We start from the raw sequence: 25,166 nt of genomic DNA on the forward strand, positions 1-25,166 counted from the left end.
CCCAAAGTGCTGGGATTACAGGTGTGAGCCTCGGCACCCAGCCCAGGTGCATAATCTTGTTCCTCAAAATATACTAAGGAACCATGTCTCCCCCCTGAGGGAGTCGTCCTCAGTCTAGAAGAGAACTGTCACCCGGATCTGAGGTGGAGATTTGGAACTCTCCTTTTCACCCTGCCCTGCTGGGACCACCCCGTTTTCTCCCGAGAGGACCTGGACAAACCATCCCTGGCCCCATCCAATCACAGCCACGCTTCCAGATCCCCAGCTCATTCACAACTCAGGAGTCCTGACTCCTCCTCGGGCCTTCTCCGGCACCCAGGAGACTGGATCCCTAACCCAGACGCTCCAGGGCTTTGGAAGTCTGAGTCCCCACCCCTTGCAAGACACAAGCGCCCTCCCTTTAGGACACCAGCGGCCCAGGCCCCCAACCACAGCAAACCCACGGGGGCCAAGGAGTGCAGGCCTCAGGTGCCGCTCTCCCAACACTGCGAAGTCCCAGCCTTGGTCCTTAGGGGACCCGGGAATTGGGGGGCCCATAGCGCCTCCCCTCAGCTGTGGGGGCAGCTGAGCCAGGGGTCAGGCTGTAGTGGGGAGGCCAGAAGGGGCGGGGACTGCCGGGATTGGGAGGGGACAACGGCAGCGTGGGCGGCTGGCAGAGGCAGGGAAAGACCAGCAGAGAGGAAAGAGAAACTGGGAGAGGGAGGAAGGGAGAAAGTGAGAAGGGAAATCGGAAAGAGAAAGGGGAGGAAACGGCAGACGTGGAGAGCCGGAGAGAGAGAGAAAGAGGAAGAGACTGGGTGTGAGGGAGAGAGGAAACGGGGTGACAGAGAGAGAGAGAGAGAGAGAGAGAGGGCGAATGAAGGAGAGACTTAAGGAAGAGACCCTGTGAGTCTGGCAATAAAAGATTTGGACAGAAACAAATTGAAGAGAGAGAGAGGGAGGGAGAGAATGAGTGAGAGAGAGACTGGAAGAGACAGAGATCAGCGAGAGACACAGAGGGTGGGACTGGGGAGAGACAGAGTGTAAAGGAAGAGAGAGAGAGAGACAGAGAGCCCACAAGAGACGGGAGACAGAAGCAAAAAGTGCGAGTGAGCAGGTGAAGAGAGATCTAGCACGATGAGAGACAGCCGCTAAGAGACAAAGGAGGCGGGAGACTGCCTGGGTGCCCCTTGCCCCTGTCGTCGGGACCCCAGAGCTGGGTAAGTTCCCCGGCTGCGCGGGGAGGGGCTCTCTGGGTGCACATTCCTGGTGCTGCACGACTTGGCTTGGGGAATTGGCAGGGATGGTTTGGGGGTGCGTGTGGGAGGGCGGAAGACAGGTAGCTGGGGACAGCAGGAAGAAGGCAGGGAATGGGGGGTCCTTAAGCACAGAGAGGGTCAAATTCCTGTCCTGAGTCCAGTGGGCAGGAATAAAGGAGCCCCTATTCTCCTGCCTGGGCTGCAGACAGCTGCCCCCTCCCACAGCTGCCAGGGCCGCCTACCTCTCTTGGCATCACTCTTGGTATGTGGTCACGGGCCATGGCCTCCCCCAGCCCCCCAGTCCCGAAACAACAGGCTCTTTCTCCTCAGCCTCCTCCGACTTCCAAGCCCCTGACCCCATCTCTGTCCTGCACCCGTCACTGCAGAGACACAGCCCCTTTCTTTCTCTCCCCCAGCCCTTGATGGAGGGGAGCCGACCTCGCAGCAGCCTGAGCCTGGCCAGCAGCGCTTCCACCATCTCCTCACTCAGCAGCCTGAGCCCCAAGGTTCGAGCTTCCTGGCGGGGATGGGGAGGAAGGTGGGGCTCCGGGCCGCCCATCCCTCTGTCTCCCCAAGGACTCTGGTTAAGGACAAGGATCCTTAGCAACGGGGTCTGCCAGACATAGCAAGGTCCCGAATCGCCTACCAGCCACAGCTAGGAATTCAGAGGCACTCCCAGCTCTGTCCCCACCCCTTGTGTTTTCCTAATTCTAAACCAGAGTAACAACCCCCTTTGACCCTGGTTGCTAACATAAAGCCACTCCTCAGCTGTGAGGCCCCTCGAGTTCTCAGAAGTAGTGGCTGCTCTTGATTAGTGCTAGAACTTGCTGTCCTATCTCTCGCCATCCAATCTACCCACTAAAGAAATCCTGTAAGGAGGGCCAGGCGCCGTGGCTCACGCTTGTAATCCCAGCAATTTGGGGGGGCCGAGGCGGGTGGATCCTGAGGTCAGGAGTTCAAGACCAGCCTGGCCAACATGGTGAAACCCTGTCTCCACTAAAAATACAAAAATTAGCTGGGCATGGAGGTACCTTCTCTGACAATAAGACCCAAGGGGCCCTCAGATACTTGTATCCCAGCCCAAAGCGTAGGGATGACACTCATTTCTTTTTCCTTCTGCCATTCCACTCATTTTATTTCCCAAGTTCAGAGCCCATAGATTTGATCTCAGCCTTAGTCAGTATCACTGCTTCCAGGGAAGGGCATATAGTGGGGACCTGGCTGAGGCTGCCTGAGACATCTGGGTGCGTTGGGAGGCGTGGCCCCATCCCCAAAGGATGGAGGGATTTGAGGATTCCTCTCCTTGGACTTGGTTGCTAAGGGATGTGACCGCAGGGCACTAAGGCATCCTTCGATTTACTAGGATTCATCACTGGTGAATTCATCAGCATGAGAGTTCTCCCTGATTATGGGGACCTCCCAGCCCGTAGTCCTAGATCAGATCCCCAAGGCCCTCCTTTGGAAGTACCTCCCAATTCTGATCTCCAAACTCAGCCCCCACCTGGACTTTTTTCTTTCTTTCTTTTTTTTTTTTAAATGGAGTCTCGCTCTGTGGCCCAGGCTGGAGTGTGGTGGCACAATCTTGGCTCACTGCAACCTCTGATTCCTGTGTTTAAGAGATTCTTGTGCCTCAGCCTCCTGAGTAGCTGGGACTATGAACACACACTACTGCGCCTGGCTAATTTTTATATTTTGAGTAGAAACGGGGGTTTCACCATGTTGGCCAGGCTGGCCTCAAACTCCTGGCCTCATGTGATCCTCCTGCCTCAGCCTCCCAAAGTGCTGGGATTACAGGCATGAGCCACAGTGCCCAGCTGGTCCTTGACCCATTTCTCAGGACAGCCAAGTGAGAACTACAGTTGCCTGTGTTCCCCTCACCGCCTCCCGGGCCCATCCTAGGCTCTCCCTGTTCACTCTGTTCCCTTCTCTCCTCAGAAGCCCACCCGGCCAGTAAACAAGGTCCATGCCTTTGGGAAGAGAGGCAATGCGCTGAGGAGGGACCCCAACCTGCCTGTGCACATCCGCGGCTGGCTTCACAAGCAGGTGGGGTCAGTGGGAGAAGGAAAAGGACACTCGTGTCTGTGCCCCTGGCTGTCCTCTGTCTCTCTCCTTCCAAGTCCCCAAATAGGCTTTCTTTTTCTTGCTATCACTGCCCCTCCCCTTATTCTGTCATTGTTTCATTCTTTTGATGAAAGAATGGCTGTAGTCCCAGATACTCGGGAAGCTGAGGCAGGAAAATCGCTTGAACCTGGGAGGCGGAGGTTGCAGTGAGCTGAGATCGCAGTGGTGAGATCTCGACTCACTGCAACCCCTGCCCCTGGGGTTCAAGCGATTCTTCTGCCTCAGCCTCCCAACTAGTTGGGTTTACAAGCATGACTAGCTAATTTTTGTATTTCAGTAGAGACAGGGTTTTACCATGTTGGCCAGAGTGGTCTCAAACTGCTGACCTTAAATGATCCACCTGCTTCAGCCTTCTAAAATGCTTGGATTACAGGTGTGAGCCACCGCATCTGGCTATTTCTTGACAACTTCTTTTTTTTTTTTTTTTTTTGGGATGGAGTCTCGCTCTGTCGCCAGGCTGGAGTGCAGCTGTGTGATCTCAGCTCACTGCAACCTCCGCCTCCCAGATTCAAGCAATTCTCCTGCCTCAGCTTCCTGAGTAGCTGGGACTACAGGCATGTGTCACCACGCCCAGCTAATCTTTGTATTTTTGATTTGTCTGTAATCCCAGCTACTTGGGAGGCTGAGTCAGAAGAATCCTTTGAATCTGGGAGGCGGAGGTTTTGGTGGGCCAAGATCGCAACATTGCATTCCAGCCTGGGCAACAAAAGAGAAACTCCATCTCAAAAAAAAAAACGAAAAGAAAATTAAGATAGTGGGGGAGGCCAGACGCAGTGGCTCATGCCTGTAATCCCAGCACTTTGGGAGGCCAAAGTGGGTGGATCAGGACTTGAGGTCAGGAGTTGAAGACCAGCCTGGCCAACATGGTGAAACCCATCTCTACTAAAAATACTAAACCCATCTCTACTAAAATAGCCAGGTGTGGTGGTGTGTGTCTGTAATCCCAGCTACTCAGGAGGCTGAGGCAGGAGAATCACTTGAACCTAGGAGGAGGAAGTTGCAGTGAGCCAAGATCATGCCATTGCACTCCACCTTGAGCTACAGAACCAGGCTCTGTCTCAAACAAAAAACAAAAAATAAAGAAAAGAAGCCGGGCGCGGTGGCTCAAGCCTGTAATCCCAGCACTTTGGGAGGCCGAGGCGGGTGGATCACGAGGTCAAGAGATCGAGACCATCCTGGTCAACAGGGTGAAACCCCGTCTCTACTAAAAATATAAAAAATTAGCTGGGCATGGTGGCGCGTGCCTGTAATCCCAGCGACTCAGGAGGCTGGGGCAGGAGAATTGCCTGAACCCGGGAGGTGGAGGTTGCAGTGAACCGAGATCGCGCCATTGCACTCCAGCCTGGGTAACAAGAGAGAAACCCCGTCTCAAAAAAAAAAAAAAAAGAAAAGAAAAGAAAGCGGGGGAGGTAACAGTAGATCTCAGGTTCAAGTGTGTCCAGAATCTATGTGAGCTCAGCCACCACACTTGTAACAGAAGTAGGGCTTCTGTTCTATTCTACTGTGTTCAGAGAGTTTCCAGCTCTTCAGCTGATCCCCTCCAATGCCCCCAACATCTGTCTCTGTCTTTTCTCTCTCTCTGGATCTTTCTCCTGTGCCTCCACCCCACTCCCAGGCTCAAGTGATCCTCCCTCCTCAGCCTTCGGAGTAGCTAGGACTACAGGCACACTGCACCATGCTAATTTTTGCATTTTTAGTAGAGATGGAGTTTCACCATGTTGCCCAAGCTGTTTTCAAACTCCTGGAATGGAGTGATCTGCCCGCCTCGGCCTCTCAATGTGCTGGGATTACCGGCGTGAGCCATTGCGCCCAGCCTCATCCCACTCCGTTGATCCGCCATCTATGTCTCTGTTCTGCTCCCTCCAAGTTCATTTCTGTCCCCATTGTCAGTGCCTTCATCTCCTTTTTCTGTTTCCTTGACTCAGGCCCCTCATCCCATCTCTCTCCCCAGGACAGCTCGGGGCTCCGTCTATGGAAACGCCGCTGGTTTGTCCTCTCCGGCCACTGCCTCTTTTATTACAAGGGTCAGTGGCTGGCTGGCTTGGGTGGGAGGGCCCCCCAGCTGCCCTTCTCTCTAGCCTCTTGGCCTCCCAATCCCTGTGTGATCCTTGACCCTAGCCCCTCTTTGCAGACAGCCGTGAGGAGAGTGTCCTGGGCAGCGTCCTGCTCCCCAGCTACAATATTAGGCCAGATGGGCCGGGAGCCCCCCGAGGGCGGCGCTTCACCTTCACCGTGAGTCCCTCCATCCGTGTTGTGTCCCAAGTGATGGGAACGGGAGATGAGGGCGGGTAGACATCTGTGGAGGAAACTCCAAGTCCCAACAAGCACTGGAGAATCCGTTACTGGAGATTAAAAGTCTTCACAGGGGTCCATCACATCCTCCTGTTTTTTTGTTTTGTTTTGTTGTTGTTTTTTGAGACAGAGTCTCACTTTGTCACCCAGGCTGGAGTGCAATGGGATGATTTTGGCTCATTGCAATCTCCGGCTCCTGGGTTCAAGCGATTCCCTTGCCTCAGCCTCCGGAGTAGCTGGGATTACAGGTGCACGCCACCATGCCTGGCTAATTTTTGTATTTTTAGTAGAGACGGGGTTTCACCATGTTGGCCAGGCTAGTCTTGAACTCCTGACCTCAGGTGACCCAACCCTCCTCTGCCTCTCAAAGTGCTGGGATTACAGGAGTGAGCCACCATGCCTGGCCAGTTTTTCTTTTATTTTCTTTCTCTCTTCTCCTCCTTTCTTTCCCTTTCTCATTTCTCTCCTTTCTTTCTCTTTCTTTCTTTCTCCTTTTCTTTCTTTCCTCTCTCTCTCTCTCTCTCTCTCTCTCTCTCTCTCGTCTTTCCATTCTGGCTCTGTCACCCAGGCCCGAGTGCAGTGACGCAAACTACAGTCTTCCTCTCTCAGCCCCCCGAGTAACAGGTGCATGGCTACTTTTTTGATTTTTTTTTTTTTTTTTAGAGACAGGAGCGGTCTCACTATGCTGACCAGGCTGGTGTCCAGCGATCCTCCTGCCTCGGTCTCCCAAAGCACTAAGTTTATGGGAGTCAACCACTATCCGCCCTGTCCTCCTTTTCACAAGGAGTCCGGATTCCAAGCCCTCTCTTCCCGCAGGCAGAGCATCCGGGCATGAGGACCTACGTTTTGGCCGCTGACACGTTAGAAGACCTGCGGGGCTGGCTACGGGCGCTGGGCCGGGCCTCCCGAGCGGAGGGGGACGACTTGTGAGTAGAGGCCCAGGCCATGCTCCTGATCCTGCACCTCCACCCTGGGTCAGTCTAATCATCCCAACTCCTCCCGTTTGGGGCCCTGCCCCCTTGAGTGTCCAATCACCAGTCTTCTAGCCAAGCTGCCGCCTCCCGGGAACGTCAGCTCTTCCAATCAGCAAAAGTCTTTCTCCCTTAAGCTCCGCCCACCATCTTGTCCTTCCCCGCCCCCAAGCTGACCTTTCAATCATGCACTTAGCTCTGCCCCAGGAATGATCAACATTCCACATTCTCTGATAGGCTCCTTCTGAAGTCTCCATACCCTGAGCTGCCGCCTGTTTAGGTGGCATTATTTAATGCCAGGTAAAAGATAGTGTCAGATTTTTAAAAAATGTCAGACTATCTCTTAGGCTCTGTCATGGCCTGCGTCAATTATCAGGCTGGAAACTGGACTCTCTGGCTGAGTCTATCCCATATTCCGGGGCATTGGGTCCAGCGACCCGGATAGACATTGTGGCCTGGTGCGCAGATCAGTTCCACACTGGAGTCCTCAGTTTCCCCGTCTGCAAAAGGGGGATGATGATTTACAGGGCACAACTTCCCTTTTTTTGGGTGCATCCTTGTATTCTCACCTGTGATAACAGAAAAAGGCTGTTATGAAGTTCAAAGGAGCGATATCTTTTCTGTGCCCACTCGCTAGTGGGCAACGCAGGTCACCCGCACGTCCCCAGCCTGGGGAGGGCCCTGGCGGCCCCGGTGGTCCCCCAGAGGTGAGCAGAGGGGAAGAGGGGCGCATCTCGGAATCACCGGAGGTGGCTCGACTCTCCAGAGGTCGTGGTAGACCCAGGCTGCTCACTCCCAGCCCCACAACCGACCTCCAGTCTGGACTCCAGATACGGAGGGCGAGGAGCCCCGAGTGAGTAGGGAGGACAGGGTTGGGGGCGTGGCCTAGGAGAAGGGCGGGGCCGAGAAGTGGTTGGGGGCGGGCCTTAGAGCTTTCCGCCTGAGTGTCTGTGACTTGCCGGGGCTCGCGTGGGGGTCACAACCTGTCGGGTAGAAGATTGAAGGGGAAGATGCCACAAAGCGGACATTATTGAGGATTTGGACGGTAGAGGAGAATTCTAACCCAGAGGGGACAGTAAGACAGTGACTGAGGCATATCCTTGAGGTTAACTTGATGGAGAGGGCTCTAGTTGACTCAGTTCCCCGATTCTCTCCTTTCCACAGTCTGTTCACCCCACTCTCTCGCCCTCCCTCACCTCTCAGTCTCCCCCGTCCCCGTTCTGCTCCTGCGCGGCGACCCCCTGCCCCCTCAGGAGACACAGCACGGCCTCACACCCCGCTGAGTCGCATCGATGTCCGGCCTCCTCTGGATTGGAGCTCCCAACGCCAGACCCTCTCCCGGCCCCCCACTCCCCGCCGAGGACCTCCCTCTGAGGCTGGAGGAGGAAAGCCCCCCAGGAGTCCCCAGCACTGGAGTCAGGAACCCAGAACACAGGTGAGCAGAGAGGTGAGAAGGGGACTACATCTCCCATCGGGCTTCAGGGCTGTCTTTCCATATTCTCGAGGCCGTTGCTCCCCAGGCATCATGGGTATTGTAGTTCGTAATGATCTCCGCCGGGCTCAGGTGAACGAGAATGAGAACTGTTATCTCCTATCCGGCGTCTGGGCTGTCTTTCTAGGCTGGTGTCCGGCCATTGCTCTTTTGTTTTTTCTTTTCTTTTCTTTTCTTTTTTTTTTTTTTTGAGACGGAGTCTTGCTCTGTCGCCCAGGCTAGAGTGCAGTGGCACGATCTCGGCTCACTGCAACCTCTGCCTCCTGGGTTCAAGCGATTCTCCTGCCTCAGCCTCCCGAGTAGCTGGGATTACAGGCATCCACCTGTTGATTTTTGTATTTTTAGGAGAGGCGAGGTTTCACCATGTTGGCCAAGCTGGTCTGGAACTCCTGACCTCAGGTGATCCTCTCAATTCACCCCCTAAAGTGCTAGGATTACAGACGTGAGCCACTGTACCCCGCCCAGCCATTACTCTTTAAGCATCATGGGATCGCAGTCTATGGATACTCTATGCCAAGACAGTGCGGTGAGGGGTTTACATCTCCCTTGTGTTCTTAGTTTACTTTGCAAGTTGGTTGCCTGCTGTTTTCTCTGAGCATCATTGGACTGTAGCTCAGAATATCCATAGCTGACCACAAATCTGAGAATGAAAGTAGCAAATTCCATCATCCCCTTGGGCTGTTTTGCCAGGCTGGTGCCTTTATTATCACCCTCTGTGTCCCCACAGCTGGAGAGTAGGTAGTTGAGGAAGTTGAGAGGGCCCAATTCTGAACCTCAAAATATTTTCTAAAGCACCTAAATGATGGACACGTCCACTCTACTATTTCTCACGAAGACATGCCAATTTCTTTTTCTTTTTCAAACAGAGTCTCGCTCTGTTGCCCAGGCTGGAGTGCAGTGGTGTGATCTCAGGTCACTGCAACCTTCACCTCCACTTGAACCTAAGGCAGGTGATTCAAGTGATTCTCCTGCCTTAGCCTCCAGAGTAGCTGGGACTACAGGTGCGTGCCACCATGCCCAGCTAATTTTTGTATTTTTAGAAGAGATGGGGTTTCATCATGTTAGCCAGGATGGTCTTGATCTCTTGACCTTGTGATCCTCCCGCCTCGGCCTCCCAAAATGCTGGGATTACAGGCGTGAGCCACCAGACATGCCAGTTTCTTAGTGACAAGTGCCATGGCTCACGCCTGTAATCCCAGCACTCTGGGAGGCTGAGGCGGGTGGATCACTTGAGGTCAGGAGTTTGAGACCAGTCTGGCCAACATGGGGAAACACCATCTCTACTAAAAATACAAAAAAATTAGCTGGGTGTGGTGGTGGATGCCTGTAATCCCAGCTACTCGGGAGTCTGAGGCAGGAGGATCTCGAACCAGGAGGCAGAGGTTGCAGTGAGCCAAGATAGCACCATTGTACTCCAGCCTGGGCAACAAGAGTGCAACTCCATCTCAAAAAAAAAAAAAAAAAAAAAAGACATGCCAGTTTCTAAACATCTCCATTTCAATGTTCCTCCCAGGCTCCCTCTGGCTCCTCTACTTATCTCCAGCTCCCCCCACGGCCCCCTGGGACCCGGGCCTCCCTGGTCTTATTGGTAGGTATCCTGGAGTAACCCAAATCTACCAGAGCCGACTTCCTTCCTTTCTTCTTTATGAGGAATGTCATATCCTGGCCTAGGGTGCCTGGAGATCCCTAGGTATCTCAAGGCCGCTGTGTAGGTATTAGATTCCTGTGGTTCCTGTAACAAAAGTGAGTGGCCGAAACAACAGGAATGGATTCTCTTGCAGTTCTGGAGCACAGAGGTCTGGAGTCAAGGGGTCAGAAGTATGAGACCAGTCTGACCAACAGGGTGAAACCCCGTCTCTACTAAAAATACAAAAATTAGCTGGGTGTGGTGGCACACACCTGTAATCTCAGCTACTCGGGAGGCTGAGGCAGGAGAATCGCTTGAATGCGAGAGGCAGAGGTTGCAGTTAGCTGAGATCGCACCACTGCACTCTAGCCTGGGCGACAGAGCGAAACTCCATCTCTAAATAAATAAATAAAGGGAGCTGCAGTGGCTCAGGACAGCTGTCCTGACGCTTAAGGAGGTGAGGCTATGAGTTTGAGGCCAGCCTGGGCAACATAAGGACCTCTCATTGGGCCGGGCGTGATGGCTCATGCCTGTAATTCAAGCACTTTGGAGGCCAAGGCGGGCGGATCACCTGAGGTTGGGAGTTCATGACCAGCCTGACCAACATGGTGAAGCCCCGTCTTTAAAAATAAATAAATAAATATTAAAAAAAAAAAAAAGAAGAACCTCTCATTAATAAATAAATTCTGAGCAAAGTTGTGTGTTGTACGGGAATAAATAAATAAATAGTGGGTATCTATCAGTAGAAGCAGGGCTTGGCTCAGCACTGAGTTACAATAATGACTAGTCTGTCCCCTTTGATCCTTCACTTTTCTCCCTCTCTTCAGCCAGGTCCTCCCCTGGAGTCAACTTTCCACCAAAGCTTGGAGACAGATGTAAGTTCTCACTGATCCAGTCCTTGCTGAGTTCCAGAGTTGGGGAGAGAATGTTCTAGAAGGTGGGAGGACTGGGCAGAGGAAGACCCAGATCTGCACCATAAGCAGCTGCCACTCTCCTTTCTCCAGACGCTGCTGACCAAGTTGTGCGGCCAGGACCGGCTCCTGCGGAGGCTGCAGGAGGAGATAGACCAGAGGCAGGAGGAGAAGGTGCGGGGCCCTGAGCCAGGGACGGGGAGCCTGCCCTCTCCGCCTGCCCTGACTCTGGAGGTCAGGATGCTGACTGGACGTCCAGGATGTGAGAGGACACTTTTTTTTTTTTGGGACAGAGTCTCAAGCTGTCACCCACACTGAAGTGCAGTGGTGTGATCTCGGCTCACTGCAACCTCCACCTGCCTGATTCAAGTAGTTCTCCTGCCTCAGCCTCCTGAGTAGCTGGGATTACAGGCACGCGCCACCATGCCCAGCTAATTTTCATGTTTTTAGTAGAGACGGGTTTCACCATGTTGACCAGGCTGGTCTCGATCTCCTTACCTTGTGATCTGCCCGCCTCGACCTCCCAAATTCTGGGATCACAGGCATGAGCCACCGCGCCCGGCCAAGAGGACACCTTCTCTTTCTTCCCGGGGCTGGGCCTGGCTTTCGAAGTCTAATCATCTTCTCTCTTGGTGCAGGAGCAGCTAGAAGCAGCCCTGGAGTTGACCCGGCAGCAGCTAGGCCAAGCCACCAGGGAGGCTGGGGCTCCCGGGAGGGCCTGGGGCCGCCAGCGCCTCCTGCAAGACAGGCTGGTTAGTGTGAGGGCCGCCCTCTGTCACCTGACTCAGGTGAGCACCTGGGAAGGGGCCTGTCTGCCTAGGAGGCCCCAGGACTATGCAAGTGTTACAAAGAGGACCTGCCACAGAGGCCTCATAGGAAGATAGTTCTTCAGAAGTCCACCACTCCAAATTTTATTTTATTATTTTTTCTCTCTCCTTATTGTCTTGTAACTGTTCCAATTTTTTTCTTTTTGAGACGGAGTCTCACTCTGTTGCCCAGACAGAAATGCAGTGACACAATCTTGGTTAACTGTAACTTCCGCCTCCTGAGTCCTAGTTCAAGTGATTCTCCTGCCTCAGCCTCCCAAGTAGCTGGGATTACAGGCATGTGCCACCATGCCCAGCTAATTTTTGTATTTTTAGTGGAGACGGGGTTTCACCATGTTGACCAGGCTGGTCTTGAACTCCTGACCTCATGATCCACCCGCCTTGGCCTCCCAAAATGCTGGGATTATAGGTGTGAACCATCATGCCTTGTCTTTTTTTTTTTTTTTTTGAGATTTGCTCTGTCACCCAGGTTGGAATGCAGTGGTGTGATCTTGGCTCACTGCAACCTCCGCCTCCCAGGTTAAAGCAATTCTCCAGCTTCAGCCTCTCAAGTAACTGGGATTACAGGCATGCACCACCACACTGGCTAATTTTTGTATTTTTAGTGGAGATAGGGTTTTGCCATCTTGGCCAGGCTGGTCTCGAACTCCTGACCTCAGTTGATCTGCCTGCCTCAGCCTTCCAGAGTGCTGGAACTACAGGCAAGAGGCACTGCACCTGGCCTTATGTAACTGTGAGAATTATTATGTGATATGTGTAAATGAATGGATGAATGAATATTTAATACTTTAGGGGCTCGGTGCGGTGGCTCATGTCTGTAATCCTAGCACTTTGGGAGGCCAAGGCAGGTGGATCACCTGAGGTCAGGAGTTCAAGACCAGCCTGGCCAACATGGTGAAACCCAGTTTCTACTGAAAATACAAAAATTAGCTGGGTGCGGTGGTGCACGCCTGTAATCCCAGCTACTTGGGAGGTCGAGGCAGGCAAATTGCTTGAACCTGGGAGGCAGAGGTTGCAGTGAGCTGAGATTGCGCCATGACACTCCAGCCTGGGTGACAGAGCAAACTCAGTCTCAAAAAAAATAAAAACAGCCAGGCTTGGTGGCGTGTGTCTGTAGTCCCAGCTACTTGGGAGGCTGAGGTGGGAGGATCGCTTGAGCCCAGGAGTTCTGGGCTGTAGTGCACTATGCCTATCGGGTGTCCACACTAAGTTCAGCATCAATATGGTGACCTCACGGGAGCAGGGGACCACCAGGTTGCCTAAGGAGGGGTGAACTGGCCCAGGTCAGAAATTGAGCAGGTTAAAACTCCTGTGCTGATCAGTAGTGAGACTGCGCTTGTGAATAGCCATTGCACTCCAGCCTGGGCAACACAGCAAGACCCCAACTCTAAAAAAGTAAAATAAAATAAATAAAAACAAAAACACTTAAGGTATCTGGTACTTGGTAAGCAATACTTAAGTGTCAGCTATAATTATTATCTGTAGAGCTGAGAACATTGCCTAGCACGTAGTCAGTGTCCAATAAGTGTTAGCTGCTGTTATTATTGTTATTGGCGAGAGAGTTTCTGCTGCCCCGGGGTGAGTGGGTGCTGTGGTCATTTTTTTGACAGAGTCTTGCTCTTTTGCTCAAGCTGGAGTGCAGCGGCTGGATCCTGGCTCACTGCAACCACCACCTCCTGGGTTCAAGTGATTTTCCTGCCTCAGCCTCCGAGTACCTGGGATTACAGATGCCCGCCTTGTAACCACCCCTGGCTAATTTTTGTATTTTTAGTAGAGATGGGTTTCATCATGTTGGCCAGGCTGGTCTCGAACTCCTGACCTCAAGTGATCCACCCACCTTGGCTTCCCAAAGTGCTGGATTACAGGCGTGAGCCACCATACCGTGTCAGGTGCTGTGGTCTTTTGACTGTCTAATGAATTCATTAGATCTGTAGACTGTGCTACCTGTGAGAATGCAGAAGTAATTCAGGGGATTCAGGGAATGCTGTTGTTTGTCTACACTAGCAGTGCATTGGCACCGCAGATTCTATACAGTCTCTGGAGTTCCCTGATCATGTGCTAGGCACTGTTCTCAGCTCTCATTTAATTTCTATTTGCTAGTTACTATTATTGTCTCCATTTTACAGATAATTATAGTCCAAGCAGGGAGGCTCATGGGAATTGTAGTCCATATGCCCGCAGGGCCCCAGGGACCAAGCTCCCTTACCTCCTCCTTAGCTGACAAACGATGGGATGGGCAAAGATTTGGTGAGAGAGGGAGCTAACCTGTGTCTCCCCCTTTATGCAACCTGAGGAGCGAGAGAGGGTTTGGGACACGTACAGTGGCCTGGAGCAGGAGCTGGGCACCTTAAGAGAGACCCTGGAGTATCTGCTGCACCTCGGTTCTCCCCAGGTAAATCCCTGCATGGAGACGCCAAGACCCACCCCAACTCCAGCTTCTGCCTGGAAATCCTTTGGGCATTTAATCTCCTCCCATAGAGTCTAGGCTCCGCCCACAGAACAGAGGCCCCGCCCAGTTCGCGCTTGGCTTCCTTCCTGTCCTTTCAATCTAAGCCCGTTATTTTAGTTAAGACCACGCCCTTTAGGTTTGTTTGTTTTTGTTTTTGTTTTTGTTTTGAGACAGAATCTTGCTCTGTCACCCAGGCTGGAGTGCAGTGGTGCCATCTCGCCTCACTGTAACCTCCACCTCCCAGGTTCAGGTGATTCTCTCACCTCAGCCTCCTGAGTAGCTGGGATCACAGGCATGCACTACCACACCCGAGTAATTTTTTTTGTATTTTTAATAGACATGAGGTTTCACCGTGTTGGCTAGGCTGGTCTTGAACTCCTGATGTCAGGTGATCCACCCACCTGGGCCTCCTAAAGTGTTGGGATTACAGGTGTGAGCCGCCGCGCCCAGCCAAAAGACAGTTTTTTCAATTAAATTGGATAACCACGTGAAAAAAAAAAACAAATCCCAACTCCATCAATATAGCCCAGCTGACTTCAGACCTTTGCAGGGGCCTGTTAGCTGAAACTCTCCCGCATTTTCCCGTCTTTAAGTGACAAATTCCTTTCCTCCCCACAGGACAGAGTGTCTGCTCAGCAGCAGCTGTGGATGGTGGAAGACACGCTGGCAGGTCTGGGTGGCCCCCAGAAACCGCCCCCACACACTGAGCCTGACTCCCCCTCTCCCGTGCTCCAGGGCGAGGAGTCCTCAGAGAGGGAGGTAAGATGCACACAATTCTCTCCCCACCCCCAGCTTCCTGTCCCATCTGTCCTTGGCTCAGTCTAGTCCCCTTCGGCCTCTTTAATTCTTCCTTGATCAGCGAACCCACCTAGGGCAACTGTCCTAACCTCTGGAAGATGGAGTCTTACTCTGTCACCCAGGCTGGAATGCTGTGGCACGATCTCGGTTCACTGCAACCTCCACCTCCTGGGTTCAAGCGATTCTCCCGCCTCAGCCTCCCGAGTAGTTGGGATTACAGGCATAAGCCCCCTCACCTGGCCTAATTTTTGTATTTTTAGTAGAAATAGGGTTTCACCATGTTGGCCAGGCTGGTCGCGTACTTCCCACCTCAAGTCATCCACCTGCCTCGGCCTCCCAAAGTGCTGGGATTACAGGTGTGAGCCACCACACCCAACCAGGATTTTTTAAAAAAGACAGATCTCAAGAAAAAAATAAAAGAGAAAAAAAATAAAATAAAGACATCTCATTCTGTCGCCCAGGCTGGAGTGCAGTGGTGTGATCATGGCTCACTGGAACCTTGATCTCCTGGGCTTATGTGATCCTGTCACCTCAGCTTCCCAAGTAGCTAGGACTACAGGTGTCTGACACCACGCCCAGCTAATTCTTTGTTTTGTAGAGATGGGGTCTCCCTGTGTTGCCCAGGCTGGTCTTGACCTCCTGGTTTCAAGTGATCCACCCACCTTGGCCTCTGAAAGTGCTGGGATTATAGATGTGAACCCACTGTGCCCAGCCTAAAAAGTTTTTGTAGGGAAAGGGTCTCACTATGTTGCCCAGCTGGTCTCTAGCTCCTGGCCTCAAGTGATCCTCCCACCTTGGCCTCTCAAAGCTCTGAGATTACAAGCATGAGCTTCTGTGCTCAGATCTGGTTTATAGTCTTAATCCTATTCAGGGCCAGGAGTGGTGGCTCACGCCTGTAATCCAAGCACTTTGGAGGCCAAGGCAGGCGGATGACCTGAGGTCGGGAGTTCAAGACCAGCCTGACCAACATGGTGAAACCCGTCTTAAAAAAAAAAAATCCTATTCAGACTGTATTCTAATTGCTAAATGCTTGAAACATGTTAATAATAATAATGATAATAGATGGCGCGGTGGCTCACGCCTGTAATCCCAGCACTTTGGGAGGCTGAGGCGGGTGGATCACCTGAGTCAAGAGTTCAGGACCAGCCTGTCCAACATGGTAAAACCCTGTCTCTACTAAAAACACAAAAAATTATCTGGATGTGGTGGCAGGTGCCTGTAATCCCAGCTACTCAGGAGGCTGAGGCAGGAGAATCGCTTCAACCTGGGAGGCAGAGGTTGCAGTGAGCTGAGATCATGTCACTGCCTTCCAGCCTGGGTGACAAGAGTGAAACTCCGTCTCAAAAAAACAAACAAACAAAAAATGCCAGGTGTGGTAGCACATACTTGCTATTTGGGAGGCTAAGGCAGGAGAATTGCTTGAATCCGGGAGGTGGAGATTGCAGTGAGACAAGATTGCGCCACTGCACTACAACCTGGGCGACAGAGCAAAACTCTATCTCAAAATAATAATAACTATCATCATCATCATCATCATCACCATCATCATTGTTATTCCCTTTTTCTTATCCCCGAAGAGCCTGCCTGAGTCCTTGGAACTGAGCTCCCCTCGGTCCCCCGAGACTGACTGGGGGCGGCCTCCTGGAGGTGACAAAGACCTCTCCAGCCCTCGCTTAGGTGAGCATTCTGGCCGGGTGGGACTTTCTGGAAATTCCCATCCTCACCAAGTCCCGTTCTGTATTCCTAGGTACTGGGTCTCCAAGGGTCTCCCGGGCTTCCAGCCCTGAGGGTCACCACCTCCCTTCCCCACAGCTGGGAACCAAGGTAGGCTGTAGATCCATCCTGTAATGCTTGCATCTGACCATCAGGGACCCCAACACTTCTGGGGAAACAGCTAGGAGTAGGGTTCTAAGGCCACACTCAGAACAGGAGGAACTGTTTGTTAAGAGCACTGAGATTGAATTTTGTCTCTGCTGCTTCTAAACTGTGTGACTTTGGGTCAGTTATTAAACCTCTCTGTGACTCCATTTTTTCATCTGTTAAATGGAGCTAATAGCAGAAGCTACCATCTAGAGCTGACATGAAGATGAAAACTAGATGTATGAGGCCAGGTGCAGTGGCTCATGCCTGTGATCCCAGCACTTTGGGAGACCAAGACAGATGTTCACCTGAAGTCAGGAGTTCGAGACCAGCCTGGCCAACTTGGTGAAACCACATCTCTACTAAAAATACAAAAATTAGCCATGGGTGGTGGCATGTGCCTGTAATCCCAGTTACTCAGGAGGCTGGGGCAGGAGAACTGCTTATACCTGGGAGGCAGAGGTTGTAGTGAGCCTGGATCATACCACTGGAGTGGTGTGATCACCGCACTCCAGCCTACGCAACAAAGCGAGACTCTGTCTCAAAACAAAGGCCAGGTGCAGTGGCTCACACCTGTAATCCCAGCACTTTGAGAGGCCAAGGCAGGTAGATCACCTGAGGTCAGGAGTTCGAGATCATCCTGGCCAACATGGTGAAACCCCATCTCTACTAAAAATACAAAAATTAGCCGGGTGTGGTGGCGCATGCCTGTTAATCCCAGGTACTTGGGAGGCTGAGGTAGGAGAATCACTTGAACTCAGAAGGTGGAGGTTGCGGTGAGCCAAGATCATGCCATTGCACTCCAGCCTGTGCAACAAGAGCAAAACTTTAACTCAAAACAACAACAAGAACAACGACAACAAAAAGACATACTCCCTGAGTGGGGCAGAGAGCTGATCTCATGTGTCCCTGAAGTTCAGAAACTGGTGGACTTCCAGTAGCGAGAATGTTTAGGAATTGGTTAATATTAAGCTGTGGAAGTTCTGTGTCTGCTGCTGATTGGCTGGTTTTCAGAAGCATGGACTTATCACTGATTGGCTGATTTTCAGAAGGACAGATCCATCACTGATTGGCCAGCCTTCAGAAGCATGTGACTGTCACTGATTGGCAGATTTTCAGAATCTCAGATCCATCACTGATTGGCTGGCTTTCAGAAGCCTTTGGGGTACCTGTTGGGATTACTTAATAAAACAGATTTTAAAGCATTTCTTGGGGCTGGGAATGGTGGATCACTCCTGTAATCCCAGCACTCTGGGAGGCTGAAGCAGGCAGATCAGCTGAGGTCAGGAGTTTGAGACCAGCCTAGCCAACATGGTGAAACCCTGTCACTACAAAAATACAAAAATTAGCCAGGTGTGATGGTGGGTGCCTGTAATCCCAGCTACCTGGGGGGGGCTGAGGCAGGAGAATCACTTGAACCCAGGAGGCAGAGGTGGCAGTGAGCCAAGATTGCACCACTGCACTCCAGCCTGGGCAACAGAGCAAGACTGTCTCACAAAATAATAATGATAATAAAATATGTAAATAAAAGCATTTCTCGGCCGGTGGTGTTGGTTCGTGCCTGTAATCCCAACAATTTGGGAGGCCAAGGTGGGTGAATCAGTTGAGCCCAGGTGTTCAAGAGCAGCTTGGCTAACATAGCAAGACCCATCTCTATAAAAAAAATAATAAAAAGTTAGCTGTGACCGGGCACAGTGCCTCACGCCTGTAACCCCCACACTTTGGGAGGCCGAGGCAGGTGGATCACCTGAGGTCAGGAGTTCAAGATCAGCCTGGCTGACATGGCAAAACCCCGCCTCTACTAAAAATACAAAAGTTAGCTAGGTGTGGTGGCACGCACCTGTAATCCCAGCTACTTGGGAAGCTGAGACAGGAGAATCGCTTGAACCTGGGTGCCAGAGGTTGCAGTGAGCCGAGACCATGCCATTGCACTCCAGCCTGGGCGACAGAGCAAGACTCTTTCTCAAAAAATAAAATAAAAAGTTAGCTGTACGTGGTGGTGCTACTTGGGAGGTTGACACGTGAGGATTGCTTGAGTCCAGAAGGTCAAGGCTGCAGTGAGCCATGATGGCACCACTGCACCTCCAGCCTGGGGAACAGAGGGAAAACGTGTCTCAAAAAAAAAAAATGTATTTCTGGTGCTTACTTGTCATCATGGATACAAAAGCAATCAAGCCTTTCCTAGGAAGAGAGGAGAGGCAAGTTTTGATTCTCAGTGGTACGAGTCATGGGCTGGATGATGGGAGCCTCCTGGAAACATCACTTATCTTGGGACATGCTCCTCCCTCACTCCAACCCCATGGTTTCAGGGGCTGCCAAGGTCCAGAGCACATAGGTGGTCTAGTGAGTTCCAGAAGTTTCAGGGCTGAGCAAAGAAAAACCTATGACCACCAGATGGCAGTAGCACACAGGAGCTTTATTTGGTGGACACTGACAGATTTGTCTATGGGGGACGTCACACCCAGTGTGAGACCCTCCAGAGGCTACTGTGTGAGGGTGAGGACCGCTGCACAGGAGGGAAGGGAGGGGAAGGGAGCTCCCGAGAGAGGGACTGGAGAAGGGGCTTATCTTTTTTTTTTTTTTTTTTTGAGACAGAGTCACCTTGTCACCAGGCTGGAGTGCAGTGGCCCAATCTTGGCTCACTGCAACCTCCACCTCCTGGGTTCAAGAGATTCTCCTGCCTCAGCCTCCCGAGTAGCTGGGACTATAGGAGTGCACCACCATGCCCAGCTAATTTTTGTATTTTTAGTAGAGATGGTTTCACTATGTTGGTCAGGATGCTCTCGATCTCTTGACCTCGTGATCCACCGCCTCAGCCTCCCAAAGTGCTGAGATTATGGGCGTGAGCCACCGTGCCTGGCCAAGGGGCTTGTCTTACTTATCTATGGCTAGCAGATGTTGGGCAGAGTCTCAGGGTATACAAAGCAGGCAGACTGCTTGGCTAAAAATATCTGCTTATTAAGACTATGTTTAAAACAATTGGATGTGTAGGAGTCTGAATTTGTTGCTAGCAAGCTTTTAGGCCAACGGTCTGATCTGCTATGAAGAAATTAACAGCAGTGGCCAGGTGCGGTGGCTTGCACCTGTAATCCCAGCACTTTGGGAGGCTGAGGCTGGTGGATCATGAGGTCAGGAGTTCAAGACCAGCCTGGCCAAGACGGTGAATCCCCATCTCTACTAAAAATACAAAAAAATTCACCAGTGTGGTAGCAGGCACCTATAATCCCAGCGACTCAGGAGGCTGAGGCAGAGAATTGCTTGAACCTGGGAGGTGGAGGTCACAGTGGGCCGAGATTGTGCCATCACATCCAGCCTGGGTGACAAAGCAAGACTCAGTCTCAAGAAAAAAAAAAAGAAATTAACAACATAGGGTAATATGCAGTAGCCAGCGGCCATCATTTATGTAACACAGGACTCAGGATTGGTCAAAGCAGAGGAAATTGCTGGGGCCGGTATTGCAGTAAGCACAGATCCAAGCTCTCTCACTGGAATGTTTAACTGGAAACTCCAGCAATGAGTGTTCTCTTTCTCTCTCCCTTCTTCTTCTTTTTTTTTTTTTTTTTGAGATGGAGTCTCGCTTTGTTGCCCAGGCTGGAGTGCAGTGGCCCAATCTCAGCTCACTGCAACCTCTATCTCCTGGGTTCAAGGCGATTCTCCTGCTTCAGACTCCTGAGTAGCTGGGACTACAGGCACATGCCACCAGGCCCAGCTTATTTTTGTATTTTTAATAGAGATGTGGGGGTAGGGGAGGAAAAAAAAAAGTAGAGATGGGGTTTCACCATGTTGGCCAGGATGGTCTTGATCTCCCGACCTCATGATCTGCCCACCTTGGCCTCCCAAAGTGCTGGGATTACAGGCATGAGCCACAGCATCCGGTCTTTTTTTTTCTTTAGATACAGGGTCTTGCTCTGTCACCAGAGTGGAGTGCAGTGGCACAATCATAGCTCACTGAAGCCTTGAACTCCTGGGCTTAAGCGATCCCCCTGCCTCAGTCTCTTGAGTAGGTGACAGGAGTGTATCACCACATCTAACATGTTTATTTTTTGTAGAGATGGGGTCTTGCTATGTTGCCCAGGCTGGTCTCAAACCCTTGGCCACAAGTGATTGTTCCACCTCAGCCTCCCAAAGTTCTGGGATTACAGTCACCCACCCCTGAACCTGGCCTTCTCTCTCTCTCCCTGCTTAAGCAACAATTTTTTTTTTTTTTTTTTCGAGACAGAGTTTTGCTCTGTCACCCAGGCTGGAGTGCCGTGGCGTGATCTTGGCTCACTGCAACCTCCACCTCCCTGGTTCAAGCCATTCTCCTGCCTCAGCCTCCTGAGTAGTTGGGATTACAGGTGCCTGCCACTACACCCAGCTAAATTTTGTATTTTTAGTAGAGATGGTATTTCACCAAGTTAGCCAAGCTGGTCTCAAACTCTTGACCTCAAGTGATACTCCTGTCTCAGCCTCCCAAAGTGCTGGGATTACATGAGCCACCTCGCCTGGCCTAAGGGTGGGGTCTTGGGACATTTCTCGTCTCCTTAGGCCCCGGTGGCCCGGCCCCGTATGAGTGCCCAGGAGCAGCTGGAGCGGATGCGAAGAAACCAGGAATGTGGACGGCCCCTCCCTCGCCCAACCTCCCCCCGGCTCCTCACCCTGGGGAGGACACTGTCCCCAGCCAGACGCCAGCCTGACATGGAGCAAAGGGTGAGGGGAGGAGGGCTGGGGCTGGGCGGTAGGGTGGTAGTGGGTCCTTGTCACCTACTTTGAGTCCCTTTCTGTAAAATGGTGATAATCCCTACCTCTTTACACCAAACTGGATTTCTGGATTTACCACTGTCTGTACTCAGTCAGTGTCCTGGCCTCGTTCGTTAGTGATGAGTGGACAGGCGTGGCAGTGAGGGGAGGACAGTTGGTGGGGGCGGGGGGTCACAGATCTGTATTGGAAGCCTAGTTTTTTTTTCTCAGCTGCTATGTGTTGTCAACAGCAAGAAAGAAAAACAAAATATCAACCAGCAAGAAAATTGATTGTATTCATGCTTTTCCAATAGGGAGAACATCCCAGATCTGAACATCAGAGTTTCTCAGATATCTCAGGATGGCTTCCCTTAGTGTTTTCTTTTTTTGAGGGACAGCCCTGTTCTGTCCGCCCAGGCTGGAGTGCAGTGGCGCAATCTCCACTCACTACAGCCTCCGCCTCCTGGGTTCAAGCGATTCTCATGCCTTAGCCTCCTGAGTAGCTGGGACTATAGGAATGTGCCACCACATCCAGATAATTTTTCTATTAGCTAGTAAAGACAGATTTTTACCACTTTGGCCAGGATGGTCTTGAGCTCCTGAGCTCAAGTGATCCTCCTGCCTCGGAAGGTGTTAGGATTACAGATATAAGCTACTGCTCCTGACTTCCCCTTAGTTGTGTGTGTGTGTGTTTTTTTTTTTTTTTTTTTTTTTTTTTTTTTTTTTTTTGAGAGGGAGCCTGGCTTTGTTTCCTATGCTGGAGTGCAGTGGCGTGATCTTGGCTTGCTGCAACCCCTGCCTCCCAGATTCAAACAATGAGCTTCTGCCCCAGCCTCTCAAGTAGCTGGGATTACAGGCCCATGCCACCACACCCTGCTAATGTGTGTGTGTGTGTGTGTGTGTGTGTGTGTGTGTGTGTGTGTGTGTTTAGTAGAGACAAGGTTTTGCCATGTTGAACAGTCCGTTCTTGAATTCCTGACCTCAAGTGATCTGCTCACCTTGGCCTACTAAAGTGCTGGGATTATAGGTGTGAGCCACTGCACCTAGCCCCCTTGGACTTTTATAGAAAGGATTTAGACAAGTCACAGGTGGTGGTGGTGGAGGTCGGATTTCTGAACTCACGTGCTGCTTTATTAGGAGCACAGGTGAAGTTACACATTGTCAGGGGCTGTGTGCTCTGGCTTACCCCTGTAATCCCAGCACTTTGGGAGGCCAAGGCAGGAGTAAGAGACCAGCCTGGACAACATAGCAAGACCTCATCTCTACCAAAATAAAAATAAAAATAATTAGCCAGGCATGGTGGTGCGAGCCTGTAGTTCTAGGTACTCAGGAGGCTGAGGTAGGAGGATTAGTTTGAGCCTGGGAGGTTGAGGCTGGAGTGAGCTACCATCATGCCACTGTACTCCATCCTTTCTAAAAAATTAATAAAATAAATTAATTTTTAAAAATTCAGTGCCTACAGAAGCATAGGAAAAACAAACGAAACATTGCCAGTATTTCGGCCAATTTCATTCTCTTTTGGAGCCCCCTTCACTTTACCCTCAAAATGAGAACGTGGGGCTTTCAGGCGAGCAGTTCTAATGCCCCAATTCCTTTCCAGCCTGTCGTAGGACACTCTGGAGCCCAAAAATGGCTCAGAAGCTCTGGGTCCTGGAGTAGGTAAGGAACTGGCGGGCAGATCAAGGGAGCAGGAAAATAAAATTTGCAAAAGCGGAAGAGAGTAGCATTATTATGGAAGTCTCCGAAATATGGAACTACAAGTCGCAACTGTTCTAGAGGCGCTTAAGTTCCCGGGGCATCTGAAACAAAACCAGAAAGCCCTACATACGTAGCGATATCTTTAGTTCCCCAAATTCCCTTGGTCAATAGCAGGTCCTGCTTCTGCATCAAGGACAGTCAGTGGGGGATATTGACGCGCGAATGGACTACAAATCCCATAAGGCATGTGGGCGGTATGGGGGTGGTACCATGTGTAACATCTTTTAGAGACACGTGCTAGGAACTACAACTCCCAGAAGGTTACGCGCGGTACTCGGGTCCTCACTGTGCCGGCGGGTTTTTTAATTTTTATCCTTACTTTTTAATTTTTTAATTTTTTTTTTGAGACGGAATCTCGATCCGTCTCCCAGGCTGGAATACAATGGCGCGATCTCGGCTCACTGCAACCTCCGCCTCCCGGGCTCAAGCAATTCTCCTGTCTCGGCATCCCAGTAGCTGGTATTACAGGCGCCCGCCACCATGCCTGGCTAATTTTTGTATTTTCAGTAGAGACCGGGTTTCGCTATGTTGGTCAGGCTAGTCTCGAACTCCTAACCTGAAGTGATCCGCCCGCCTCCGCCTCCGCCTCCCAAGGTGCTGGAATTACAGGGGTGAGCCATCGCGCCTGGCCTATTTATTTTTCTTAATTTTAATTTTGGTACATAGGTGTATATATATTCACGGGATAAATGAGATTTTTTGATACAGGCAGGCAATGTGAAATAAGCACATCATGGAGAATGGGGTATCCATCCCCTTTCAAGCATTTATCTTTTGATGTGTAAACAATCCAATTACACCCTTTAGTTTAAAATGTACAATTAAATTATTATTGACTATAGTCACTCTGTTGTGCTATCTAATAGTAGGTCTTACTCATTCATCCTTTTCTTTCTATACCCATTAACCATCCCCACCTCTTCCCCATGTACACACCCCCACCCCCAATTTTCTCTTTTTTCTAGTCCGAAGAACAGCACCCCTTACTTGCCGACTTCCGAAGGCCACCGGGAGCGAGTTCTCAGCCTCTCCCAAGCCCTGGCTACTGAGGCGTCGCAGTGGCACAGAATGATGACGGGTGATGGCTGGGGGTGTTGCACTTCTGGGTTTTAGGGAGGAGAGAGCTGGAGACCTGGAGTCCCAGGTCCTGGAGAGGAGGGGTCTGGGGGCCGGTGCGAATTTTTTATCTTGGCGAGGAAAGAGTTGGGCAGGGTTTGGGAGTTTTAGGTCTCATTCAAGAGGGGACTGGGGTCTGAGACACTTAGCAGAGGAGGAAGCAGTCGTGGGCGGGTAGAGGGACGACAACTGAGTCTCAAAGAGGACTGGACTGAGGTATCCAGACTCCTGGGTCTGAGGCAGGAGGTGCTGGACTTCTGGGTCTGAGGGAGGAGGGGCTGGGGCCTGGACTCCTGGGTCTGAGGCAGGAGGGGCTGGGGCCTGGACTCCTGGGTCTGAGGGAGGAGGGGCTGGGGCCTGGACTCCTGGGTCTGAGGGAGGAGGGGCTGGGGCCTGGACTCCTGGGTCTGAGGCAGGAGGGGCTGGGGCCTGGACTCCTGGGTCTGAGGCAGGAGGGGCCTGGGAATCCGGAGTCCTGGTGCTGAAGTTTGCCATTCTCATGTCCTACTCATCCTCTCCAGGTGGAAATTTGGACTCCCAGGGAGACCCTCTCCCACGTGTGCCGCTGCCTCCGTCGGACCCCACGCGCCAGGAGACCCCTCCCCCCAGATCTCCCCCGGTGGCTAATTCGGGTTCCACCGGGTTCTTTCGCAGAGGCAGTGGGCGTGGCGGAGGCCCCGCCCCCTGGGGGCCCACGTGGGATGCCGGGATCGCCCCTCCGGTCCTGCCCCAAGACGAGGGGGCGTGGCCTTTGCGCGTCACTCTTCTACAGTCCAGCTTTTAACCCTCCCAAAGGCGGCAGCCAATCGGAGCATAAGGACGTGACCCGGAGGTACCGCCGGAGAGATCTGGGACCACTCAGGGCATCAGGGGGCGTGGTCTGGTCGCTGTCGCCGGCCCGGGATGGGAATGGTTTCTATGGCCAAAGTTTGGTTTTCTCAACACTGTCTAAACTTGGATTAAAACTTTGAACTTGTAGTCAATAAC

General features: G+C 51.8%; 1 protein-coding gene and 1 long non-coding RNA gene across 13 annotated transcripts; one reads left to right on the top strand and one right to left on the bottom strand.

Moving 5' to 3' along the window:
• The first annotated feature begins 614 nt into the window (after positions 1-614).
• On the top strand, positions 615-25,162 carry PLEKHA4 (pleckstrin homology domain containing A4). 12 transcript variants are annotated; one of them, XR_004265937.1, is made up of 20 exons: positions 615-1,199; positions 1,655-1,744; positions 3,174-3,281; positions 5,311-5,383; positions 5,491-5,591; positions 6,468-6,577; positions 7,260-7,475; positions 7,787-8,057; positions 9,628-9,702; positions 10,569-10,616; positions 10,746-10,826; positions 11,291-11,440; positions 13,773-13,871; positions 14,547-14,687; positions 16,304-16,403; positions 16,474-16,550; positions 21,114-21,275; positions 22,906-22,964; positions 24,029-24,425; positions 24,596-24,678. XR_004265937.1 is itself a non-coding variant. In XM_032270936.1 (20 exons), exons 2-19 carry the CDS (start codon positions 1,661-1,663, stop codon positions 24,174-24,176), a joined length of 2,103 nt encoding a protein of 700 aa, XP_032126827.1. In that variant the 5' UTR covers positions 615-1,199; positions 1,655-1,660; the 3' UTR covers positions 24,177-24,207; positions 24,701-24,773. The 12 variants fall into 12 exon arrangements, 10 of the variants coding, with proteins under 10 accessions (XP_032126827.1, XP_032126828.1, XP_032126825.1 ...); XM_032270936.1 differs by lacking the exon at positions 24,596-24,678 and adding an exon at positions 24,701-24,773 and having other exon boundaries at positions 24,029-24,207; XM_032270929.1 differs by lacking the exon at positions 24,596-24,678 and adding an exon at positions 24,701-25,162 and having other exon boundaries at positions 616-1,199; positions 24,029-24,141.
• On the bottom strand, positions 6,692-7,578 carry LOC116544522. The gene is made up of 2 exons (XR_004265941.1): positions 7,435-7,578; positions 6,692-7,191 (listed from the first exon to the last, which is right to left on the bottom strand). It is a non-coding gene; the product is annotated as an uncharacterized LOC116544522 (long non-coding RNA).
• Positions 25,163-25,166: the final 4 nt, after the last annotated feature.

This window comes from Sapajus apella, unplaced genomic scaffold (assembly GCF_009761245.1).
Source record: "Sapajus apella isolate SASKATOON/1434 unplaced genomic scaffold, GSC_monkey_1.0 scaffold220, whole genome shotgun sequence".
NCBI classification, from domain to species: domain Eukaryota; kingdom Metazoa; phylum Chordata; class Mammalia; order Primates; family Cebidae; genus Sapajus; species Sapajus apella.

Coding starts and splice junctions, on each gene's coding strand:
- PLEKHA4 (XM_032270929.1), top strand. CDS start 1,661: ATGGAGGGGAGCCGACCTCGCAGCAGCCTGAGCCTGGCCAGCAGCGCT. Junction 5,592..6,467: donor GGCGGCGCTTCACCTTCACC/GTGAGTCCCTCC, acceptor CTCTTCCCGCAG/GCAGAGCATCCGGGCATGAG. Junction 22,965..24,028: donor AGCTCTGGGTCCTGGAGTAG/GTAAGGAACTGG, acceptor TCTTTTTTCTAG/TCCGAAGAACAGCACCCCTT.